This window comes from Myripristis murdjan, chromosome 15, assembly GCF_902150065.1.
Source record: "Myripristis murdjan chromosome 15, fMyrMur1.1, whole genome shotgun sequence".
NCBI lineage: Eukaryota > Metazoa > Chordata > Actinopteri > Holocentriformes > Holocentridae > Myripristis > Myripristis murdjan.
In genome coordinates this window covers 32,731,219-32,753,097 of record NC_043994.1, presented here as the reverse complement: position 1 = coordinate 32,753,097, position 21,879 = coordinate 32,731,219, and the positions used below count along the sequence as shown (strand labels likewise).

Genomic DNA, 21,879 nt, shown 5'->3' with positions numbered 1-21,879 from the left:
AGCTCCGAGCCTCTACACGGCGACTCAGCTGATCCCATAGGTTTTCTATGGGATTCAGGTCTGAGAAAGTGCAGGCCACTCCATCTGAGGTACCCCAGTCTCCAGCAGCCGTTCCCTAATGATACGACCTCGATGAGCTGGAGCATCAAACACCTGATGTGAATTTTGCCGTTAAACTCCTTGTTAGAGAACAGCAACTTGTGCAAAAAGTACTGAAACACTGAACAGTTGGACATGTGCATTCAAAAGTTTACAGAAGGTAACATTAAGTTCACCTGGAAAGGTTAGAATGCATTTTAGGTTCATCCTGAAATTTCACCCGAAAGCCGAATATCCCTAACTTTTTGCGAGTAGTGTATATACATATACACACATATATATATATATATGTGTATATATATATATATATATATATATATATATATATATATATATATATATATATATATATATATAAATATATAAATACATACACATATATATATATATATATATATATACATACACATATATACACATATATATATGTATTCATTATTTATGCTCTGTGTTCTTTGAGAAAACCCAATTAACAAAGTTACACAAAAAAAAGGTCAAAGGTCATTTAATATCTGGAATGATTTTCTCTCAAAAATAAAACTGAAAAATCCAAATTAAAGCTTAAAAAACCCTGCAAGTTTGTTGGTTCAAACTTTATTAATCACATAAGAAACACCACAAACTGTCGGCTGATGTTTTCATTTCAGATGAGTCAAACGTTATTTCTCAGGCACATTCAAAGGTCCTAAAACATTCAGAATCCTTCTTGATAAATAAAATAAAATGAAACATTTCTTCTCTTAATAATTTAGCACCAATTTGCAAATGAAATGCGTGTTGGAGACACCAAGAGCAAGAGTGCATTGTTTAAAGAGATTTTATTTTTCTGATAATTGCACACAATTTTGTCAAATTCCTTGGTAAAACCATGAACATGAAAAAAACAAAACCAAAACAAAACCCCCCAACAAACCAGAAAAATTTCAAACAAACCCCTTAAGACAAACATAGTTCCATGTATAATTAGTTTTATTATTCAGCCAGAAAACCTGAGCAGATCCTGACTGTCAACTGAAGGAACGACACAGCTTTCAGAGCAAATTTCTTAAAATTGAACCAACGAAAGCGGATTCGCTCTGCAGCCTCAGCAGCGATCAGACTCGCTGTTTCTTACTCACCGCTGGTTTCCGTCACACAGGAACTCCTGGGGGCTTTTCACCAGAAACTGAATTTGGTGTCTTCTCCCCCCGTTTCTGCAGGAAACTCTGAGATGACCCGGCCGGCTGCTGAAGACGCCGTCAACATGGGGGACAAAACTCAATCAGCATCACTCAGCTGGAGGACCGGGGCAACATCTGGCACTCAACAGCTTCAAAGAACTCTCCTGGAGGGGTGGAGCTCCATTCTGCTAAAACATTTTTCCTCATCCAACATCTCCAGCTGGATGTGAAGGCCACAGCATCATCATTTACATCCTCCTCCTCCTCAAGCCATCAAGTGGGCCCTCATGCCCTGTGGATGGGGGCGTGGCCATAATAAGCGTGAACTTGGTGTGATAGGTTGTCAAAGGGCCGTCAGAATGACTAACCCTAACCCTAACCCACACCAACGGTCACTCCAGAGGTGAATATTAACCATAATGCACTGCAGTTTGCCATTACTTCTGATGCAGTGGCAACTTAGGAGGAGGGGCAAATGATGTAAGTAAACAAACCCAAATATCCATAATTACACTCCTATAGAAATTCAGCCCAGTCACATTACTTTTTGTTCTATATCTCAACTTCAATAAAAACAATAATTAAAATAAAGAACTAAATGAGAAACAGAATTTTCCAAAGCAGAAATGACTGCAGGCCAAATGATCACATGAAGACGTATCAAACTCATCTGCAGGAAACGTCACGGCAAGGCCTCCTCTACCTGCAGGGCCATCCATTTAAACTCCACCCACTTTCCCTCTGATGACCAGGTGGCTACCAGGTGACATGTGGACAGACAGGAAGTCAACCCAGTTAAATGAACAAACTACCACAATACAGGGGCTGAAGATGAACGCCATGTTGGACTGTATGTACCTTTATGAATGATGGGAATCTATATTTTCATCAGGGAAGACACACCTGAGCCACAAACAATTTGTGCTGGTTCTGGTAGCCTCGACTGGAATTTTAATGCACTCAAACATATAGTGGAGGACCACACACACTTGTCTATTTAATCTTTGTTTTTTTTTTTTTTTTTTTTTAAATTCTTGTATTTGCAAACAGACACCCACTGTTTCAGGGTCACAATCTCAGAGAAGGCATCTCTGAAACAATTTCTATACAACTTTGGAAGACATTTCAAGGCATCTCACTGGTTAATTACAATAATTACATTTTCACATCATCTGAGTTGCTCACTGACTGCACTCCAGTGCGAAATATTGAGTATGCGTTTGCAAATACATGATGAAGAAAAGTCTCTACAACTCAGATTGTATTAAAGCACTGTCTCCTTCTATTGAAATCAATATTTTAATACAACTTGAGTTGGGCATAAAATAACTTTTAAAAAATGAAAAACAAAACGGTCTACATCAATATCAGTAAAATGACAGGCCATTTAAGAAGTGCTGTTTTATTCCACAAGATTTTATTAAAACTCTACGTTAGCAACAGCTTTTACAGGACAAGCACTTTGTATGTGGAGCCAGACAGAGTGATGATACTGAGCACGGCAGCTCATGAAACACCAGGAATAAAAGGGTGATAATGTTTCTACCACCATGTTCCTCTGTGTCTTCTGTCCGGTGACGGTGCTGTAAAGGGCAACATGAAACACGGTGCAGCTGTCAAACATACAAATCCACCAGGGAAAGCTTTTGGTCCATGCTGGGATATTTTACCAACCGCAGTTTTCTCCATAAAGGTGAGAACTCTTGTCCCTGTATCAATACAACTTGTCATCTTTTGAAGGAAAAAAAAGAGGAAATTGACTCATTAAGTCTGAACTTGTATACAAAGGAAAACATGAAAAAATGTCAACAACAGTATACAGTACGTTACCTTCAAAAAGGTGAAAGAAAAGAACTGGTGAGAGAATGGGGAACAGAATGTGCCTCTCAGAGGGCCTGACACAGACAGCACTGCCATGGTTAAACATTATGAAGGTCAAAGGTTTGTGAAGCCTGTTGGTGCCACTTCCACCTCACCAACTCCACTTCCAGCTGCCTAAAAGTCTGATAAATTACTGAGAAAATATTGTGGCTTATTATGATCTACTGAATACTGTGGATATGCCCAATGTTTAAAAAGAAAACCACTATCTGTGTTTGTCTTACTCAAAGTTAAAGTCGTACTCGAACCCCAGACTCATCATGTCAGACGGGAGGCCCAGGGTCTCAGGGGTCACAGTTGTCTCCTCGGAAATCTCCATTTTGGAGTCGGCGTCACCAGTCATTTCCTCAGACTGCGACTCAGCGACATCATCCGATCCTGGTCCCGAAACATCCAGAGCACTGGGCTCTGAAGGTTCGTCCTGAACCGAGTCAGACTCTGGTTCAGGCTGGCTCAGCTGGAGCTGCTGCTGGCGGGTCTGGTATCTGGTTTGGGAGCGGGTTTGCCGGGTGGGGCGGGGAGGAGTCGGGGTTTTCTTGCTCTGAGGGGACGTTTTGGTTTTAGTTTTAGGAGGCGATTGCATTTCAGGCATGGTTACAGGAGCAAGGTCCGGAGGGGAGGGGAGAGTCTCTGCAAAAGACTGGGGGTCTGGTTCTTTTAGGGGCTCCACTTGGATTTGGGGAGTGATCTCAGGTTTGGTCTCAACCTGCTCGGATTTAGGAGGTGAGGGCTCAGTATGATCTTGGGGTACATTCTGAAACTGGGACAGTGACTGGGGCTCGGGTGCAACCTGTGGACTTGGTTGGGTTGGTTGGGGCGGCACAGCCTGTGGAGCCGCTTGGGTCTGAGTCAGCTCAGGTTTAGGATCTGGTGAAGGCTGAACTTGACTTTTTACAGGTACTGGTGTAGGTTGGGGCTGAGCGCAGGGTCTTGGGTCAGATTGAATTGGCTTAGTTTGTGGAGCAGGATCTGGAGTCTGGATGGGCTGCGTTTGAGGGGCTGGTTTGGACTGGGTTTGTGGGACTGTCTGTGGCTCATTCTGGGACTGAAGCTGGGTTTGGGTTTGAGGCTTGGGTTGTGAGGCTGGCTGTGAGACTGGCTGTGGTTTTGAAGACTGGCTGTTCTTGATGCTGTTCCCCTCGGCTCTGCTGTCTGCCGCCGACCTGGCGACGGCAGAAGGGCCGGGCTGGCCGATGCTGCTATAGAAAATGTCAAACAAATCCTGGGCTTTGGCTGCAGCCAGATTGGTCTTCAGTTTCTCTGACTTCTGAGCTCCGTCACCACTGTTCATGAAAGGCGGAGGCTTGACAAAAACTGTACGAGTCTGTTCGCTCTCAGGGACACCTGGAGCCGCAACATCAGACACAATCTTTATCATTGACATGGGAGGCGGGGCTGATTGTACAGTTTCAGGTTTAGCCTCTGACGGTTTTGTAGTGATGTCAGAGACTGTTTGGCTGCCTGGGGGGATCACAGGGCTCTCTTGTGGGGGCATCACAGGGCTGGTTTTTTGAGGGGGGACGGGGCTGTTCTCTAAGGGAAAATTAGGGGATAAATTTGTTGGCGGAGGCATTGATGTATTTGGGTACTGTGGTCTGATGGAGAGAAAGGTATTGAGGGGAGCAGGTTTGCCCATCATGGTTGTTCTCCTGAAGACCGCAGTAGGTGCAGGAAGGTTGGGCCGGATCCTGCCCCGGTTGGCGCCAGGTGACACCCAGGTGGGAGTAGGCAGTAAGCCAGTCTGGCCTGCCAGCTTCTGAGCTATTTCTTTAGCGACAGCCACCGATTTGGCGAATGAATCTTCCACCGGGATATTCTCCTGGGTTGCAGACGTCTCATCATCCTTAAGAAACTCGGCAGCCACTCTCTCCGCCTCCTTTGCCAAAGTGTTCTCCTTCTTTTTCCATGTGAACTTCCCGAATGTAGACAAGGAGGCAGTAGGTGCTGCTTTGCCTGTTTCGATGCTCTGCTTGCGAAGTTTGGCTCTCATGGCAGGGCTGGGCCCGCAGAGGACTTTGGGTGGGTCGTAGGGCTTCAGAGGAGGTTCAGACTGCTTCTTGACCTCTGGTTTCTCTTCCTCCTTTGACTGTTCAGACTTTCTGTACTGTCTAGGTTCCTTAGATTTCCCCTCCTCTCTTTCCCTATCATATCTGAATCTGGAATCGGAGTATTTGCTGTATTTATACTTGTCATCGTCATCTCTGTAGCTGTACTTTGGCCGGTCGTCTCCTCGGCCAGACCTGAACCTCTCCTCATCTTCCTTGTGATATGGGTGCCGGTATTCTTCCTCTTTGCTGTATTTGTATCTGTCCTCCTCATCTTTCTTGCTGTACTTGGCCTTCTCCTCATCTTCTCTGCTGTGCCTGTGTTTATCATCTTTCTTGCTGTATTTATGCCTTTCATCTTCATCTTTCTTGCTGAAACCAGGCCTCTCCTCTTCTTTGTTCCTGGCAGGTTTAGAATCTTCCTCTTTCCTGCTGGCCTTGGGTTTGTCATTCTCTTCTTCCTTTTTAACTTTAGATTTCTCGTCTTTCCTCAAATCGTCGCCCTCATCCTTTTTTTTCTCCTTGTCTTTTTTCTCCTTTTTGTGTTTGGACTTCTCTTCCTTCTCTTTGCTGCCTCTGTCTTCATCATCATGCTTGCGCTTCTTTCCACTGGCCTCCAGCGTCAGTCCTGCCTGGCGGTCCAGGTTCCTCCTTTGTTCATACAGAGGATTCTCATACATTTGTTTCTGGTGGAGGCAGCATGAAACAAAAATACATCAAACAGTGATGAAAAGCACAAAATACAAAGATTAAAGCTGCACAATTTGACCTCCTTAAATGAAGCAGTTGGATTACTGGGATGTTAAAGTGAGCACATAAAACCTGATATGAAGCATTTTGAACCTGATGGATCCACAGAGCTCATTTACATGCACACAGAACTCTGCTAATTTAACATTTACCCAGATTTAAAGTCATGGCTGTTTACTCTGGTTTGGTGTGTTAAACTGGTAAACTGGTTATGCTAACTCTGATCATGAGTCTACTGCGAGTTAGACTGGCTGAGGTGATCCTATTTAGGGTGAAATCAAACAATTAGTGTGCATGTAAATGTACCTGGTGTCAGGTGTAACCAGTAGGACTAGGAGAGTTTAGAAATCCACAGGTAACGTTTAAAAGTCACCCTTTCCTTGGATAGCACTCTGTAGATGTTCAACAGAGGGTCAGCTGATCTAGCAGTTAAATATCAAGAAATGTTCAGCAGAATATCAATAAAACATAAATTATAATTCAATAACATGTTGACATTCTGTTGTTGTTGTTCTGTTGGTTCTGGCCGGGCAGGCCTTATGTCAGGCCAACAGGCTGTGTCAGTAACACATTACAGACATGTTGTTGAAATGTAATTTATGGCTCAATGATATCCTACTGAACGTGTTAATATTTAACTGATGACATGCTGTAGAACATCTAAAAAGGAACAATCCAAACAAAGGGGCCCAAGAAGAACAGGCTCAACTTTACTTGACTAACTAAACGTTAGCTGTGTCCCGATGCAACACTCATGGTTTATTCACCAGAGCTGATTGTTATTCCACTTAAATTTATCAAGCGGAAACAAAGTGTCAGTGACATAAAGAGGAAATGTCGCTATATAAACCATCATCACTTCATCAAATCACCAGACGGTCCTGGACCATCTGTGGAAACCCTCCGCCTCCACAGGTAAATACCTTGTATTTCTCGTTGTGGGCGTGCGTCGTAACATGCTGTTCGGCACAAATGGCATCACCAAAAAAGTCTCTACACAGCAGGCAGAAGAAACCCCTCACAGGCAGCAGGAACTCCGACCCTGCAGAGAGGAATCAGGAGACTTTTTAAATCGAAAGATGACAATAAAAAACACTGCCAATGATGTTTACCTGACGGAGCGCTCCGGTCCCCATCCCTGTCATGAAAGCAAAAGTTTAGTGAAGTAAAATCTGTTTAACTCTGAAAATATTCAAACATCACATGGTTAACAATTTCAAATGACAGTGTTAAGACCCGTTTGTTACCGTGTGGAAAAGTGTTGTAACTGCTCAATAATACTGTGTTAGTACCAGAAAAGTAAAAATTCTGATTGAAATGTGGGAGGCAAGCAGCTAGCCGCACAGAAACAGTATTATTGTGAACTTACAGAACACTTCCACGATTTGTGCATCACATTTACAGTAACCTGCACTTGATGATGAAAAATGAAAGACAATGAATGGATTGACAATGGAGATCCAGACGGGAGTCCCTCCGCACGCGAGCCGCGAGTCTTTTCTTTCTTACTTCATAAGTACTGTGTTCATTAAGAGACAGAAAACTGGAGCAGAGATCCAGACCCAGCAGACCCTGGAAAAGGAGGATTGCTAACAAATTTCAGAGGTTCACTGATCATCTTTGGAAAGCAGAACGTAATGAGAGGAAATGATGGGCTGAAGACGCCTGAGTACCTTTGGCGGGTTTAGTCATCTTCTCTTCTGAAGACAAACTCTTGTCAGTCTTGGTGGGACTGGAGGCCCAGGGCCTTTCGTAGGGATCCTGTGTCTGTGGAGCGCCAAAACAAAACCAAATGTTTAACTGGGCAGGAGAGAACTGCACAAACAGGAATATCAAATCTAATATTACCAAATTTGAAAACTAATTCAGAGTGAAAATGAAGCTAACTTTAAGGAAGTACATGTGTCCTGTGTTGTCAACATAAAACTTTACATCAGAAATGAAAATAAAAGCTCAAATTAAAGCCACGGGAACACAAACCTTCCTGTGCGATTTGCTGTGCAAGTGCGTGAAAAAATCAAACATGGAACCAGAGGTGACGTTACAGTTTTTACACCAGTGGTTTCCTGCGTCATAGTATTCGAACGGCTCGGGAGGCGGGGTCGGAGGAGGGGGCGGAGCCGAGGCGGTGACGGACGGCTTGGGTTTGTCTGGCGACGCTCTTGACGACGAGTTCTGCTAAGAAACAAAACGTGACGGAGTTAACCACACATGTACAGCTTCACACACACACACACACACACACCACCACACAGACACAAAGTGGAAAAAAAAAATCTCAAGAGCAAAAACAAAAAAAGTTTGCTTTTAAAACACAGCCCAAAACCCAAAATCTGGAAATTGACAAAATCTCTTACCTTAAACACGTTCCAGCCTTGAAGACGTTAGTCAACAATATTTGAGAAAATCCAGCGGTCGCTTTTTACCTCTAATAATCTCTAATTTGTTTTATTCGCTGTGTTTGACATCAAAACTATTAAGAAACCTCATTTTGACTCACTGTCGACCACACAAACACCACGAACCCAAAACTCTGGATTACTGACTCATCTGTGTAACTGTTCTAGATAAGTCCGAGAGTAAAACAAATAAAAGTAACAAATATAATTATGCAAGGATCGGGCTGACACTTACTCTAAAATTTTCCAACAAAACTTTACTGTGCTCTCTCTGAAGACGACGGGCTGCCTAGATCTATCTAAATCTAGATTCTGATGACTGGACAAGATCCGGCAGTCTTGTCAAGTGACATGTTTAAGTTTCCTGAACTATTTTCTTCAGAGGATAAACAGTTTTTCAAACTTGACAAACTTTCAAACTGACAAAACCTGGAGCAAATAAAGTTGTTATATCTGTTCAAAACATGGCTTTGTTTAAAGCGATGATGGAGGGTTTAGGTCTATATTTTTTGGATTAAGTTGTGTAAGAGAACAACCCCCTTGAATAATTAGTTTAAGTTACTTCACGACAGAGAAATCTTCAACAGAATGATGAAAAAAATAAACATTTCTTCTTGTTCAAAAAAGCTGCTGCTAACTGAGAGACGACGGGAGGAACTTGAGCAGTTCCAACGTGTTTGAATCGACTCTAATTGCTAACAGCCTGAAAAATAAAATCAGCGGCAAATGCAAATCTGAATCCTCTGCAACTGGTGATTACTGATTAATTTTCATAATTCGATTAATCTATCCATTAGTTTTTCAATCAGGCGACTAATCATTGTTCTATAACATAATAAAAATGATAAATGCCCATAAATGATCACAAGTGATCAGTCAAAACTGACTGACCAGCAGTAACTAAATAAATACATAAATAAAAAAATTATTCAATGAGAACAATAACAATAACAATAACAACTTTATAATATATTAACTGGATACGTAGACCACTCGCACTCGCCGTCTGAAAGACAGTGGAGCTAGACTGAGTGGGCGGGGCATATTAAGACAGTCTCATTATTTATGCAACACAAGCTGAGACTCGTCTTAACCTGTTGGGCAGATTCAGCTCTGAACCATCCAGCTGGAACTAAGCCCACTCGAATATGAAGAATTAATTGTACATCAGTCTGAACAGAGAAAACGTAAGCAGATCTGAAATTTGTGAAGATGGAATTGACAAATGTTTGACTTTTTTATGTCAGAAATAATTAAATTGGATTAATGTTTTATGATAATCATGACTAATCAATGAACCGACTTGTTGATTCAGCACCACTTAAAGCTGTGATAACTATCTGTGTTCAGGATGATGGCAGATACAGGACAACCACCTGCGCGCCGTTGCCCTCTTTACCTCCCGCCGCAGACGGCTGTACCTTTAGCGGGGCGGTGCCAGGCGTCGGCGGGCCCTCCGGGCTCAGCTCTCGTTTCTTCTTGTCCGGTGGCAGCTCCTCCCGCTGGGCAGACGACCGGCTGGTCCTGCGCGGCCGGTCGGAGGCGCTGAGGCCGAGGATGAGCGCCACCTTGTCGATCTCGCTGCGTTTCTTCTCGGCGGCCTCGTGCTCCTTGCGCAGGTCGGAGATCTGGCTCATCACCTCCTCCTGCAGCCGGCTGATCTCCTGCAGCAGAGGGTCTTTGTGTCCGTCCTTCTCCCTGCGCTTCTTCCTCAGCAGCTCGCCTGCAAAACCAGCAAATGCTCAGTCTGCATCAGTCTGCACGGGAGCTCCAGCTGACACGCCGCAGACACTGCATCTGTGCACGTGCCTTTAGCGACACTTGTGCACATTCTGCTCCTGCACAGGATCGACTAACAGCGCCTACAGACTGTGAGATTTCATCAGCCTTAACAGTTTATTGCGAGCCACACTGAGCGACATGGATCTGATAAACTTGCGTGCATGACATCAAGTTTGATATACACTACTCACAAAAAGTTAGGGATATTCGGCTTTTGGGTGAAATTTCAGGATGAACCTAAAATGCATTATAACCTTTCCAGGTGAACTTAATGTGACCTTCTGTAAACTTTTGAATGCACATGTCCAACTGTTCAGTGTTTCAGTACTTTTTGCACAAGTTGCTGTTCTCTAACAAGGAGTTTAACGGCAAAATTCACATCAGGTGTTTGATGCTCCAGCTCATGGAGGTCGTATCATTAGGGAACGGCTGCTGGAGACTGGGGTACCTCAGATGGAGTGGCCTGCACTTTCTCAGACCTGAATCCCATAGAAAACCTATGGGATCAGCTGAGTGGCCGTGTAGAGGCTCGGAGCTCTGTACCCCAGAACCTCAATGTCCTGAGGGCCGTCCTTCAAGAAGAGTGGGATGCCATGCCTCAGCAGACAATAAGTCGACTTGTGAACAGCATGAGACGTCGCTGTCAAGCTGTAATTGATGCTCAAGGGCACATGACAAGTTATTGACACTGACATTTTTTGTTGTGGTATACCCACCACTGTTGTTGGCTTTTGTTTCAAGAAATTGTTTGAGATGAGGAAATCACCAGTGTATGCTTCTACTTAAATGCCCTACTTTCATGATATAATATCACTGTAGCGTGAACTTTTTACATTTTCCATAAATTTCACCCAAAAGCCAAATATCCCTAACTTTTTGTGAGAAGTGTATGTTGACCGTACAATGATCACACCTCCTGAATCCTATTGGCTGCTACAGTCAATATACAAGAAAACATCATCGGCATACGTGATCCATCTTCACCGCTGTGGTGGTAAACAATGAAACTGAGCCAGAATGGAGCCCTGTAATATTGGTATTAATTATTAATTACTCATAAGTATTAATGTATTAATATTAATTACTAATATTAGGTGATTTTAAAGTGTTTAAATAAAAACAAAGATAGCTAAATCATTAGGTTTAGCTCCACTGTTGTAGTGCAGTGCATCATTTTGTGCTGCGTTCCTACTGGTTGGTTCGGAGACGTAGGGTGTAGCAGAGGTCAGATTGTGAGATGGTTCTCCTAAATTGTCAGAATTGTGTCTCAGGCTGTCTTTAGTCACAAGACAGCGACGACAGCCATCGTTTTGGAGTCACGGCCAAAGACATCACCGTGTTTCTTCCACGTTGGTCATCTTTCATCGGGACAGCCCAAAATCACACAGCGTGTTCGGGTTTGACCGGACGACACGCTTCATCACCACACAGGAGAGCTTTGCAGCATCTCAGCAGCAACGTTCGACACCAGACAGTTAAATTACAGCATGATGATGAGTGTGGTCTGTTTTTTAAACTGAACATAGAATTTAGCATTTTGTTGTTTGCAAAACTGGAAAATTAAGGGTCCAATTTTTTTCAGTACGAACCAATCCGTGTTTTCTTTTCTCTCTCTGAACAATACAATCTGTTGGCTGGATCTTCTCTGTAGCTCCAGCAGCAAAAACGGGGGAATCAGGGGGGTTGGGTCACACACGACATGAAAAACTGATGCATTTTCAGAACTTTGCTGGGCATGAACTTTCTGAAAACTGAAAAAGTTAAGTGTGGACGGCAAACAGTTTGACACAAGAACAACATTTTCAGATTAGTCCAGACCAGCAGGACTGTGTCACCTTGCTGCCTCCTGAGCCGCTCCAGCTCCTTCATCAGGTATTCCTTCTTCTTCATGCGGATTTCTCTCTCCTGCCTCAGCTTCTCTCTCTCCTCCAGAACCTTCAGCCAGAAAACAGAATGTACTGGGTATCTGGATATTTAAATTGCACTGTGTGGGGTAATAAAATATAAATGCAGTGGAAACCTTTTGTTTTTGGCTCTCGTTGTTCTGCTCCTCAGAAACTCTCCTCTCGTGGCTGCTGCTTTTAGTGCTTTCCTTGCCTTTGTCCTGAGGGACTGAGACCTTCAGCGGTGCTGCCGGAGGAAAAATAACCAGAAAATGATAACAGCTTGGAAACGCTTCACTACCAACCAACCAAGTCAACCAGGAATAACATCCAATAGGCAGCTGCTAAATCACTCTCATCTTCTAAATCAAACTTTTGGAAGCACTTTAAGTCCAGAAATTATGATGACGTTATGATCACATATTTGATCAATCCCTCATTATTATAATTTTTTAGCCCTTAATTCCCCAGAATTTTTGTTTTTACCCCATAAGTACCCTATAAGCAATAAATCTCGTTACATCTGACTGATATTAATTGATCACTGATCAGACTAACCCGTGCTCTCGGGCTCGAAGGGGATGGGCTTGTTGTATGGCTGGCTATACGGCGGGCCGGAGGGGTAGTCTTCGTGGCCACCCTGGGGTGGCACGGCCATGCCGGGCGGCGGGTACATGGGTGGCCACTGCTGGTGCATGTAGGGCATGTAGTTCCCGTACTGGCTGTAGCCCGGCGGGGGGAAGCTGGGTGCCATCATGCTGTGAACCTGGGTGTGGCCGTAGGGGGGGATGGGTACCGCCGGGTGGGTCGGGATGGGCTTAACTTCTGCAGATTGTGGCGTCGGCTCTGCAGGCACCGGCGGCCTCCAGTCACTCTTCTCGGTCTTCAGTTCCTTTCCGCTGCGGGGTTTGGGCGGGGGCGAGGCCTTCTTGTGCCGCTCGTCGCTGCTCCAGCTTCCCGCTCGGCTGCGGCTGCTGCTGCTGTCGGAGCTGCGGCTGCCGCTGTGGCTCCGCCTCCTGTGCCGGCTGCCCCGCCGGCTGCCGTCAGAGCTGCCTGATGAATAGCGGCTGCGACGGGTGGGCGTCTTTGGAGGGGGCTTGTTACCGTGCAGTCGCTCCTTGGTTCTGGCAGCCATCTTGCTGATCTCGACCACGCCGAGGTCGAGGCCGATGGTCTTGAGCAGGTCCTGGATCTTCTCGTATTCCTCCAGCGCCTGCCGCTCGCTCTCCTCCAGCGGCTCCGTGCCGGGCGGGAAGACCGGGTTCGACACCTGGACAGTGATGTTGTTGTCTGGCATGATGGTGGGTCTGCTCTGGTACCTCTGGTCTCCCGGAGTGGGCGGGGCCTGAAGGTGCGACGAGGCGCCCGGCAGAGCGCCATAGGCTTGACCCATGACGGCGTTCTGCGAGGAGAAATCTCCGTACAGCGCCTCCTCCGTCACGTCTCCGTACAACTCGGAGAAGCTGTGATGGTGGAGCGGCTCGGGGGCGGCTTGCGGTTTGGGCTCCTCCGAGTCGCCATACAGGAACTTCTCCTCGTCGTCGATGTCGTCCTTGGGCTTGGCGTCTGCCTTCCTGCCCGCCGGCGCCCCCAGCAGGTCCAGGATGCCGGAAATCTCCGCGTCCAGCCCGGCTCTCTGAGCCATCTGCGGGTCCGACTGCAGCTCTGCCAGCATGGAGGCCAGCTTGTGAGGCTCCATGCCTTTCACTGCCGACAGCAGCCGGTCCGCCACCCGCGACATGCTGGAGCCCTCCAGGCCTCTGGGGGAGTCGCCCACCTGGAGGGAAAAACAACAACAACATGGGAGATGTTAGTTTAAAAGTGCCAGCTCACATTCTTCTTCCTATAGTTTTTATCTGTGAGTGAAACACATCCACCCGGTTTGGTCCATGAGCTGCTTCCAACTGGATACACTATTTAAACAGTAAACAAACCTGTTGCCATGGAAACTGGCGCCACTTGAGTTGCTGTGTAGTGGCTCTTATTTTGAAGCATGGTGATTAAAGCATCATCAGTCTCGTCCGGTGTGAGCAGCACCAGAGTCGTGACCGCATCAGCTCTGTTTTCGGGATAATGGGACGGTATTCCTGTCCCGCAGATTAACCTGATACTCACACAGGCTCGACAGTTCAATAAAAGCATCATGTTGTGATGTGAAATTAAAGTTCAACAGCAGTAAAGAGCGACTGGAGAGCTCGTGAAACTGAGAAAGATGAGCCGTCTCACCTGTGAATGAACAAACTGTATCATGATTCATATTGCTGACCTACGATGAGCACTGCATTTCTGCATACTGTCATCTCTCTAATCATTGTAGTCTATTTCATTCACATTTTTAAGTGAATGAAATAGTTTTAGTTCTTTTCTTGAATGTTCTGTTTAGCATCCTGTGACACTCAGGTAAGGCTGTGGAATGTGACAGAGCACAGAACAGCTGGATTTAGGACAGAGGTGCGAAGGGAGAAAAAGCAAGAGTGACAACAGCTCCCCAAAACAAACACTTTGTTTACACAGAAAATGTGTTGATAATGAAATACTGCAATGTTTTGGGCAAAATCCCCTTTTTCTTTCCCCAACTTCTCCAGACTGAGACAAGATGCTGGATACCATCTTCACCTCTGGACGTCCAGTGGTTCAGTTCCTAAGGGTAGCATTTCCTGTTAGCTTAGCATAAAGACTTGAAGTCTATGGGAGTCGTTAGCCTGGCTCCATCAAAGTGAAAAAAAAAAAAAAAAAAATCAACCTTCCAGCAGCTCTGAGCCTCTGATTTATGGTGGATCATGTCTGGGAATTTTTTTCACTTTGACAGAGCATCGCTAACAACTTCCACATACTTCAAGTCTTCCAAGTCATTATACTTGGAAAAAGTGGATTATGCCCAAAATATTGGAATATTCCTTTAAAAAACACAAAACAAAACAAAACAACAAGCTTCCTGTGTGTTAACATGTCTGTCAGCAGCTTAGGCCTCGCTGTCACCTTGACGACCAGGTGCTGCAGTCTATAAAGAGAAGTGCTCTCAGTAGTTACTGTGGTTGTTACCTCGGAGTCGGCGCGTTTCTTCAGGATGGATTTGGTCGGTCGGCTGAGCATCTCCTCCAGCTCCTTCCTCCTCCTCGCCATCTCCAGCTCCTTGAACTCCTTCCTGTTGGTGTTTCTTCCTTGGCCTTTGCTGCTCTGGCTGCTGGAGCTGCTGCTGGCGCTGCGGCTGCGGCTGCGACTCCGGCTCCGGCTGCGGCTCCGGCTGCGACTCTTCGCTCGGCTCTTGCTTCTGCCGCGGCTCGCCGCTCGGCCATAGCTCCGCCCCCGACTCCGCCCTCTGGACCTGGATCTAGACCTGGATCTGGTCCTGGATCTGGATTTGCTACGGTGGCGGCTCTTGCTTCTGCCGCGGCTCTTGCTTCTGCCGCGGCTCTTGGCTCGGCTCCGCCCCCGGCTGCGGTCGGGGCTGCGGCCCTGACTCGGGCTGCGGGCTCGGCTGCGGCTCCGCCCCCGGCTCTTGGCCCGGCTGCGGTCCGGGCTGCGGTCTCTGCTCCGGCTGCGAGGGCGGCTCCGTCCCCGGCTGTGGCTCCGCTCGTACCCAGGTCGAGGCGGGTGATCTCTGAATAACAACATACACTTTAAGCTGACTACATTTCACAATAAAAGCTAAAAAAAAGTGAAAAAGATCATTTACACCCTGCGCTTTGCTAAATGTTCAGGCGTTCACATCTGTATTGATCAGGGTCAGGTTTCATTAGCAGATCACCTTCAGTTCATACCTGTCATGTGATGAGGTCAGCTCGTTGCCGACAGTGATCACCAGGTTGTGGTCGAGGGGGAGGCTGCTCCGGGGAGACACCGACCTCTGGGACACACACAGCAGCTCACATCAACACACAGCACGGAGCGGGCTGGATGTCCACTTACAGGACCATCCCGCTGATCTGAATGTTATTACCACAAACCTTTTCTCAAACACACACACACACACACACACACACACACACACACACACACACACACACACACACACACACACACACACACACCATGGCTCAGCGTGACTACAGCAGTTGATGGTAGCTGTCAGTGGTCTGGTAAGAGCTCCCACACACCGACACCTGCTGCTGGTGTTGCCCACACAGCAGCAGCCTCACAGCGGCGTCCCGGCTCCCTGCAGCCGCTTCATGTAAACCTGATCCGCCGCAGAGAGAGAGCTAACGCTGGCTGGCCAGCGGCGGTGAGGGGCCGCAGCCCGACCCTCCGTTCACACATTACACACTTTCATCTCTTTTGCTTTCTGTTTAAACTACAAATCTGCCGGAACACTTCCGAGATTTGAGTCAACAGCACGGGGTTTTCTGCTTAACTCGGCATACAGATTACCTACCAAGAAGCTCTTTATTATGGTAAAATATCAACTTAGAGAACTACTTCATATTCCTCAGCACGGTGTATTTTGATGGCAGAAAACATTTACAGTTACAAAGGGAAAAATATAAAATGAAGACAGCGAGCTTCTCTCTTAAAGTTCAAAAAGTAATTTTATTGTGTCTCTACCATAGAAACTGAACGGGACTCACTGAGGGAGACTGGTTTCTACAAACCTGCAGCTTTTAGCGCGACTCTCGCAGTTAACAGGTTTTCAGAAAATACACGTGCCGGCTGGAGTATTAGATGTATTTATGGTTGTTGTATGATTATAAGTCTTTCATATTTGTTAAAACGTTTTAGCATTTGGCTACAGGTAATTAAAGCCACTGTGCATGTTCAGACTGGGGCTCGACGTGGAGCCGCTTCGTGTTTCGCTCCGCGGCCCGCCGGCAGGACCCGTGTCGGTGTGTTTTACCTGGAGAGCTTGTTCACACGCTCACGCCAGGTGTGACGCCAGGTGTGACGCCAGGTGTGACGGGCTGTGGTGTTAGCTCAGCTCCGTTTTCATGTTCAACACAAAGCGGAGCCTCAGCCCGGCCGCCGGCTCACCTCTCTCGGGGGGTAGTAGTCCCCGCCTCGGTGGCCTCCGGACCCGGGGGAAGGATACCTCCTGCGGGGCGGGGAGCGCCGGTACGAGTCCGGCGGTCCGTGGTCGTGGTAGCCGGCATGGTACGGAGGTCTATCCCGGCTCCGGTCCTCTCTGTAGGCCGGAGGGGGGTACGGCCTGGGGGGCGGCGGACCTCGGCCCTCGAATGGTGGCGGATAGTCTCCTCTCGGCGGAGGCCTACCTCGGTACATCTCCCGGCTGAACTCTGCCTCTCCGCGGGGAACCAGCTGAGGTGTCCAGGCTCTATTAAACGGAACGGGGATCGTCCTAAACGCGTAATTTACTGCATGCAGCTAATGTCGATTCGTTTGCATTAGACTTTATTTTTCTAAAACACACTTCTGCAGCTCCAGCCGCTACATGGACACCGTCTTCCGCCTCCTGCTCGGGTCACAAAACAGGCAGAATCAAGCAGAGCCTCCCACTCTGCTGCCCCCTACAGGACACCCGGACACACACCACCTGTGTGTGCAGGTGTGGTGTTGAAGACACTATGAACAGCAACACAATTCAAATGTTTTAACAAAAATTATAATGTAGAATATAATTCTAAGTCTGTCTCCTTTTTAAATTAACATCCTGTGTAGAAAAAAAAAAAAAAGCTAAGGCTCATAGTTAAAAATTAAAATGTGTTCATTTTCAGAATCGATTGACTAGCCTCATTGGGATCATGGCACTTTAATAACAATCAGAATCAGAGATACTTGACCATTCCCCAAGGGGGCCGTTGCTCAAATTCTCAAGAAAAACAATTATAATAGAAAAAGAAAAAATATAAAAAGATGTGCCTTAAGAATGTGTAAAAAAAAAAAGTGCATTATGTACAAATATATGCATTAACACTACCTGTGCAGTTATTACAATAATAACTGTGCAGTACGTACAAGTGTGTACAATTACTTCTTTACGCTGATTGATCTTTTGGTCTCATTGCTAAAATCCAGTCAAATCTACCGAGTCTCACCTCCAACTGAGAGAAGTCCACTTTGATTCAGGTTTTTTTGTTTTTCCCTGATTAAAACTCATGTTTCTATAATGCACAAGTTTTTTGTTGTATTGAACTGATACAACTCACATGTGTTTAGTTCTGTCTGGAGAACACTGCAACAGAAATAATTCTCCACTGGACTGTTGCTGCAGGCGTAGAAAATAGTTGCTGGAAAAAAATTCTGCATAAGATTAAATTGCACAATAGATCACAGAATTCATAGATTTCTCTCCCCTTTTTTGTAATAAAAACATTTTCTTCTTCACATGAAAATATCTGTTAAGCACAGTAAGAGTGATTTGAATGAGACCAAATTTTTCTATGTCCATCTCAAACACTAAAAAATCAACAGAATTTGGGCCAAAATAAACTTTTTCTCTTCCAGCCCATTCTGTGCCTTCAAACCTATAAATACACGACTCACAAAAAGTTAGGGATATTCGGCTTTTGGGTGAAATTTCAGGATGAACCTAAAATGCATTCTAACCTTTACAGGTGAACTTAATGTGACCTTCTGTAAACTTTTGAATGCACATGTCCAACTGTTCAGTGTTTCAGTACTTTTTGCACAAGTTGCTGTTCTCTAACAAGGAGCTTAACGGCAAAATTCACATCAGGTGTTTGATGCTCCAGCTCATGGAGGTCGTATCATTAGGGAACGGCTGCTGGAGACTGGGGTACCTCAGATGGAGTGGCCTGCACTTTCTCAGACCTGAATCCCATAGAAAACCTATGGGATCAGCTGAGTGGCCGTGTAGAGGCTCGGAGCTCTGTACCCCAGAACCTCAATGTCCTGAGGGCCGCCCTTCAAGAAGAGTGGGATGCCATGCCTCAGCAGACAATAAGTCGACTTGTGAACAGCATGAGACGTCGCTGTCAAGCTGTAATTGATGCTCAAGGGCACATGACAAGTTATTGACACTGACATTTTTTGTTGTGGTATATCCACCACTGTTGTTGGCTTTTGTTTCAATAAATTGTTTGAGATGAGGAAATCACCAGTGTATGCTTCTACTTAAATGCCCTACTTTCATGATATATCACTGTAACGTGAACTTTTTATATTTTCCATAAATTTCACCCAAAAGCCAAATATCCCTAACTTTTTGTGAGTAGTGTATATAAACTGTAAATAAATGTCAGGGTTCATCCACAAAGGCTGGTCTGAATGTACTCTTCAAATCACAAATGGGATGACTCAAAAACACAAACGCAACACTGCAAAGAAACTCCAGAGTCGCCTGTTGGCCACATCCCATCACCGCCGGAAGCAGAACACAAGAACCAGACTTCAGAGAACAACTTTATTTAAAAAAAGCATCATCAGTAAAATGAATGGTTGTGTTTCATGAAGTTAAACTGCAGCAGCCCCGCTCAGGGCCATGCACTCTGTAGATGTCGGGAGAATCAGAAAAGTATCTTCAACATAATTTTCTCCACTTTGGGACAGGACTTTGTGTTACTTTTCAAAACAACAGTTAAAACATATGGAGTTAAAGGAATATTCCAACATTTTGGGCAAAATCCCTGTTTCCCGACTGAGACCAGATGTTGGACATCATCTTCACCTCTGGACGTCCAATGGTTCAGTTCCTATGGGTAGCATTACCTGTTAACTTAGCATAAAGACTTTAAGTCTATGGGAGTCATTAGCTTGGCTCCATCAAAAAAAAAAAAAAAAAAAAAAAAAAAAAAAAAAAAAAAAAAATCAACCTTCCAGCAGCTCTCAAGTGTCTGATCTACACAGAGGATTATGCAGATTTGAGATATGGGGAGCCAGAAAAAAGTGGACTTTGCCCAAAATGTTGGAATATTCCTTTAACACTGAATACATTTCAGTGCAGACAGAGTTTGATTTGGGGAGCTGTGGCTGCCCTTGCCTTCTCTCGGAGGTTTCTGATGGATTACAGCAGCACCTCCGTCCTGAGTCCAGCTGGTCTGGGTTCACGTCACACCTCACACACAACCTCACACACCTCACACACCTCACACACCACCGCGTGATGACAGAAAGGAAAGCCTGGCGAGCGACCGGCAGCGAGCGGCGGGACGAAGCCTCGCCAAGCTGACACACTGAGACAAATACTGACAACATGGAGGCAGAAAGCGACCAGACACACTGCTGAGTGTGTGATCACCAGACTTCAGTTTACAGAAAATATTCATAATTAATACCACAGAGGAAAATAAAGAGAGGAAACCACAGCAGCTTATGCCCCTTTTCCACTAGTCGAGTAGATACTAATGGAAAAGGGCCATTAGTTTCCAGCACAGCAGTTTTTGACTACTTGCCCTCTGAAACTTTAACAACACATTCCAGCTGCATTTCGCAATAATGTGGTTTGTGATTCACTTTGAAGTTCATGGTAACTATATTTCACATTTCTAATTCCCTTTAAACCGGCCTTGCAACAAACCCCAACTAAACCACATTCTTCTGCCCTGCTCAAAGACATGCACAGCTGCAGGTTAGACAGCAGCAATGCATTATGGGGCATCTCGGTATAAGTGGTAACATCAGAAATTCTTGTCGTTTTAAGAGCCACTCCCATTTATCATCCCACTACATCAGGAGTGACTTTACTTTCAGGTTTCAAACACAGTTAAGCCAACACACACACACACACACACACTCTCTCTCTCTCTCTCTCTCACATACACACCACTTGGCTGAAGGTCAGTGCAAACTGCTTTACAGGGCGGCCTGCACCTCATCTTTGGAGAGAAAAGCATTATCGAGCATTCAAAGCACATCCACGTCACGGCTGCAGCATGCAGACGGCGACAGACTGAAGCCGCCATGCAGGGTGTCGGTTTGGTGCTGAACAGCCTCACAGCTGAGATGGAACCTCTACTCAGACAGGAATATTATAATCCATAATAATTATGACACTGATATATGATGTCAGACATTCCAGCAGGGCTGCAGGACATAAAGGCTCATTACAAACACAACTGAACATGTGAGAGTTGACCAGCTCTGTGTGGAAAAAAGTGCTGAGTCATCTTTCAGCGTGTTCTGGACCAGACAAGCTACAGGCCTGAATGCGGACTCCTGCAGAGAGAGTGTGTGTGTGTGTGTGTGTGTGTGTGTCTTATTCTGACTCATCACCTCCATCCTGCTGAACCCAAGAGCCTCTGTGACGGCTTTAATGAACTTTTCATCAAACCGGTGACCTGCAGGCCCCCCTGAGGCTGAGTCAGCAGTCTGATGCTGGGACGAGGTCGGGCCACGACCTGCTGAGCTGCGTCCCACCTGGAACCTGCAGAGGGAAAAAACTCACCTGGCCGTCCAGAAACATGCACCACAAGCCCCGTCTCTGGATTACACACACACACACACACACACACACACACACAACACACACCTACCTACAGCAGCATACACACAGCCTGTCAGGGCCACTGCAAGGAGAGAAAATACAATATGGAGACGGGGGAGGGGGAATAATAAAAAGACAAAAACTCAAAGATGCTGAGATGCTAAAGTCACCAATTTCAGAGAAAAGACCTGTGGAAACCAGTTTGTCCTCCTGTGGATCCAGTCTGAAGGAAATCCTGCTGGTTTGAGTCCCGAACCCCAACCTCCTCCTCAGCATCTGGACTCTGAAGAGACGTTGCTGTGACTTGGGCCGATTCAGAAGAAAACAGGTTCCAATTTTCTTTCCCTACAACGGCCCTAATAATGTTGTAGCAGTAACATCTGTGCAATATTACATTTTAATTTTTTAAAAATTAATTATTTCAAGGTAACAAAACAAGGTTGTTGTGGTTAATGAAAACTAATAAAATAAATAAAGAATGGAAATGAAAAACATGGTTTACAAAAAACATACTTTTGTGTTTACAAAAGTAACTAAAATAATAGA

At 45.6% G+C, this 21,879-nt stretch overlaps 1 protein-coding gene across 3 annotated transcripts; it reads right to left on the bottom strand.

Moving 5' to 3' along the window:
• Positions 1-2,288: 2,288 nt before the first annotated feature.
• Positions 2,289-17,413, bottom strand: znf318 (zinc finger protein 318). 3 transcript variants are annotated; one of them, XR_003929488.1, is made up of 12 exons: positions 16,965-17,413; positions 15,761-15,846; positions 15,042-15,600; positions 12,558-13,776; positions 12,137-12,246; positions 11,952-12,051; positions 9,756-10,057; positions 7,916-8,113; positions 7,609-7,702; positions 6,859-6,977; positions 3,090-5,871; positions 2,289-2,990 (listed from the first exon to the last, which is right to left on the bottom strand). XR_003929488.1 is itself a non-coding variant. In XM_030071216.1 (11 exons), exons 1-11 carry the CDS (start codon positions 17,211-17,213, stop codon positions 3,361-3,363), a joined length of 5,547 nt encoding a protein of 1,848 aa, XP_029927076.1. In that variant the 5' UTR covers positions 17,214-17,413; the 3' UTR covers positions 2,289-3,360. The 3 variants fall into 3 exon arrangements, 2 of the variants coding, with proteins under 2 accessions (XP_029927076.1, XP_029927077.1); XM_030071216.1 differs by having other exon boundaries at positions 2,289-5,871; XM_030071217.1 differs by having other exon boundaries at positions 2,289-5,871; positions 7,916-8,110.
• Positions 17,414-21,879: the final 4,466 nt, after the last annotated feature.

Bases quoted from the DNA above. Each gene is read 5' to 3' on its own strand.
- znf318 (XM_030071216.1), bottom strand. From the start codon at position 17,213: ATGTACCGAGGTAGGCCTCCGCCGAGAGGAGACTATCCGCCACCATTC. The intron at 12,247-12,557 runs GTTAGTCTGATC...TTCCTCCGGCAG, and splicing joins CTTCGAGCCCGAGAGCACGG to CACCGCTGAAGGTCTCAGTC. The intron at 12,052-12,136 runs GTTTCCACTGCA...TTCTGGCTGAAG, and splicing joins ACGAGAGCCAAAAACAAAAG to GTTCTGGAGGAGAGAGAGAA.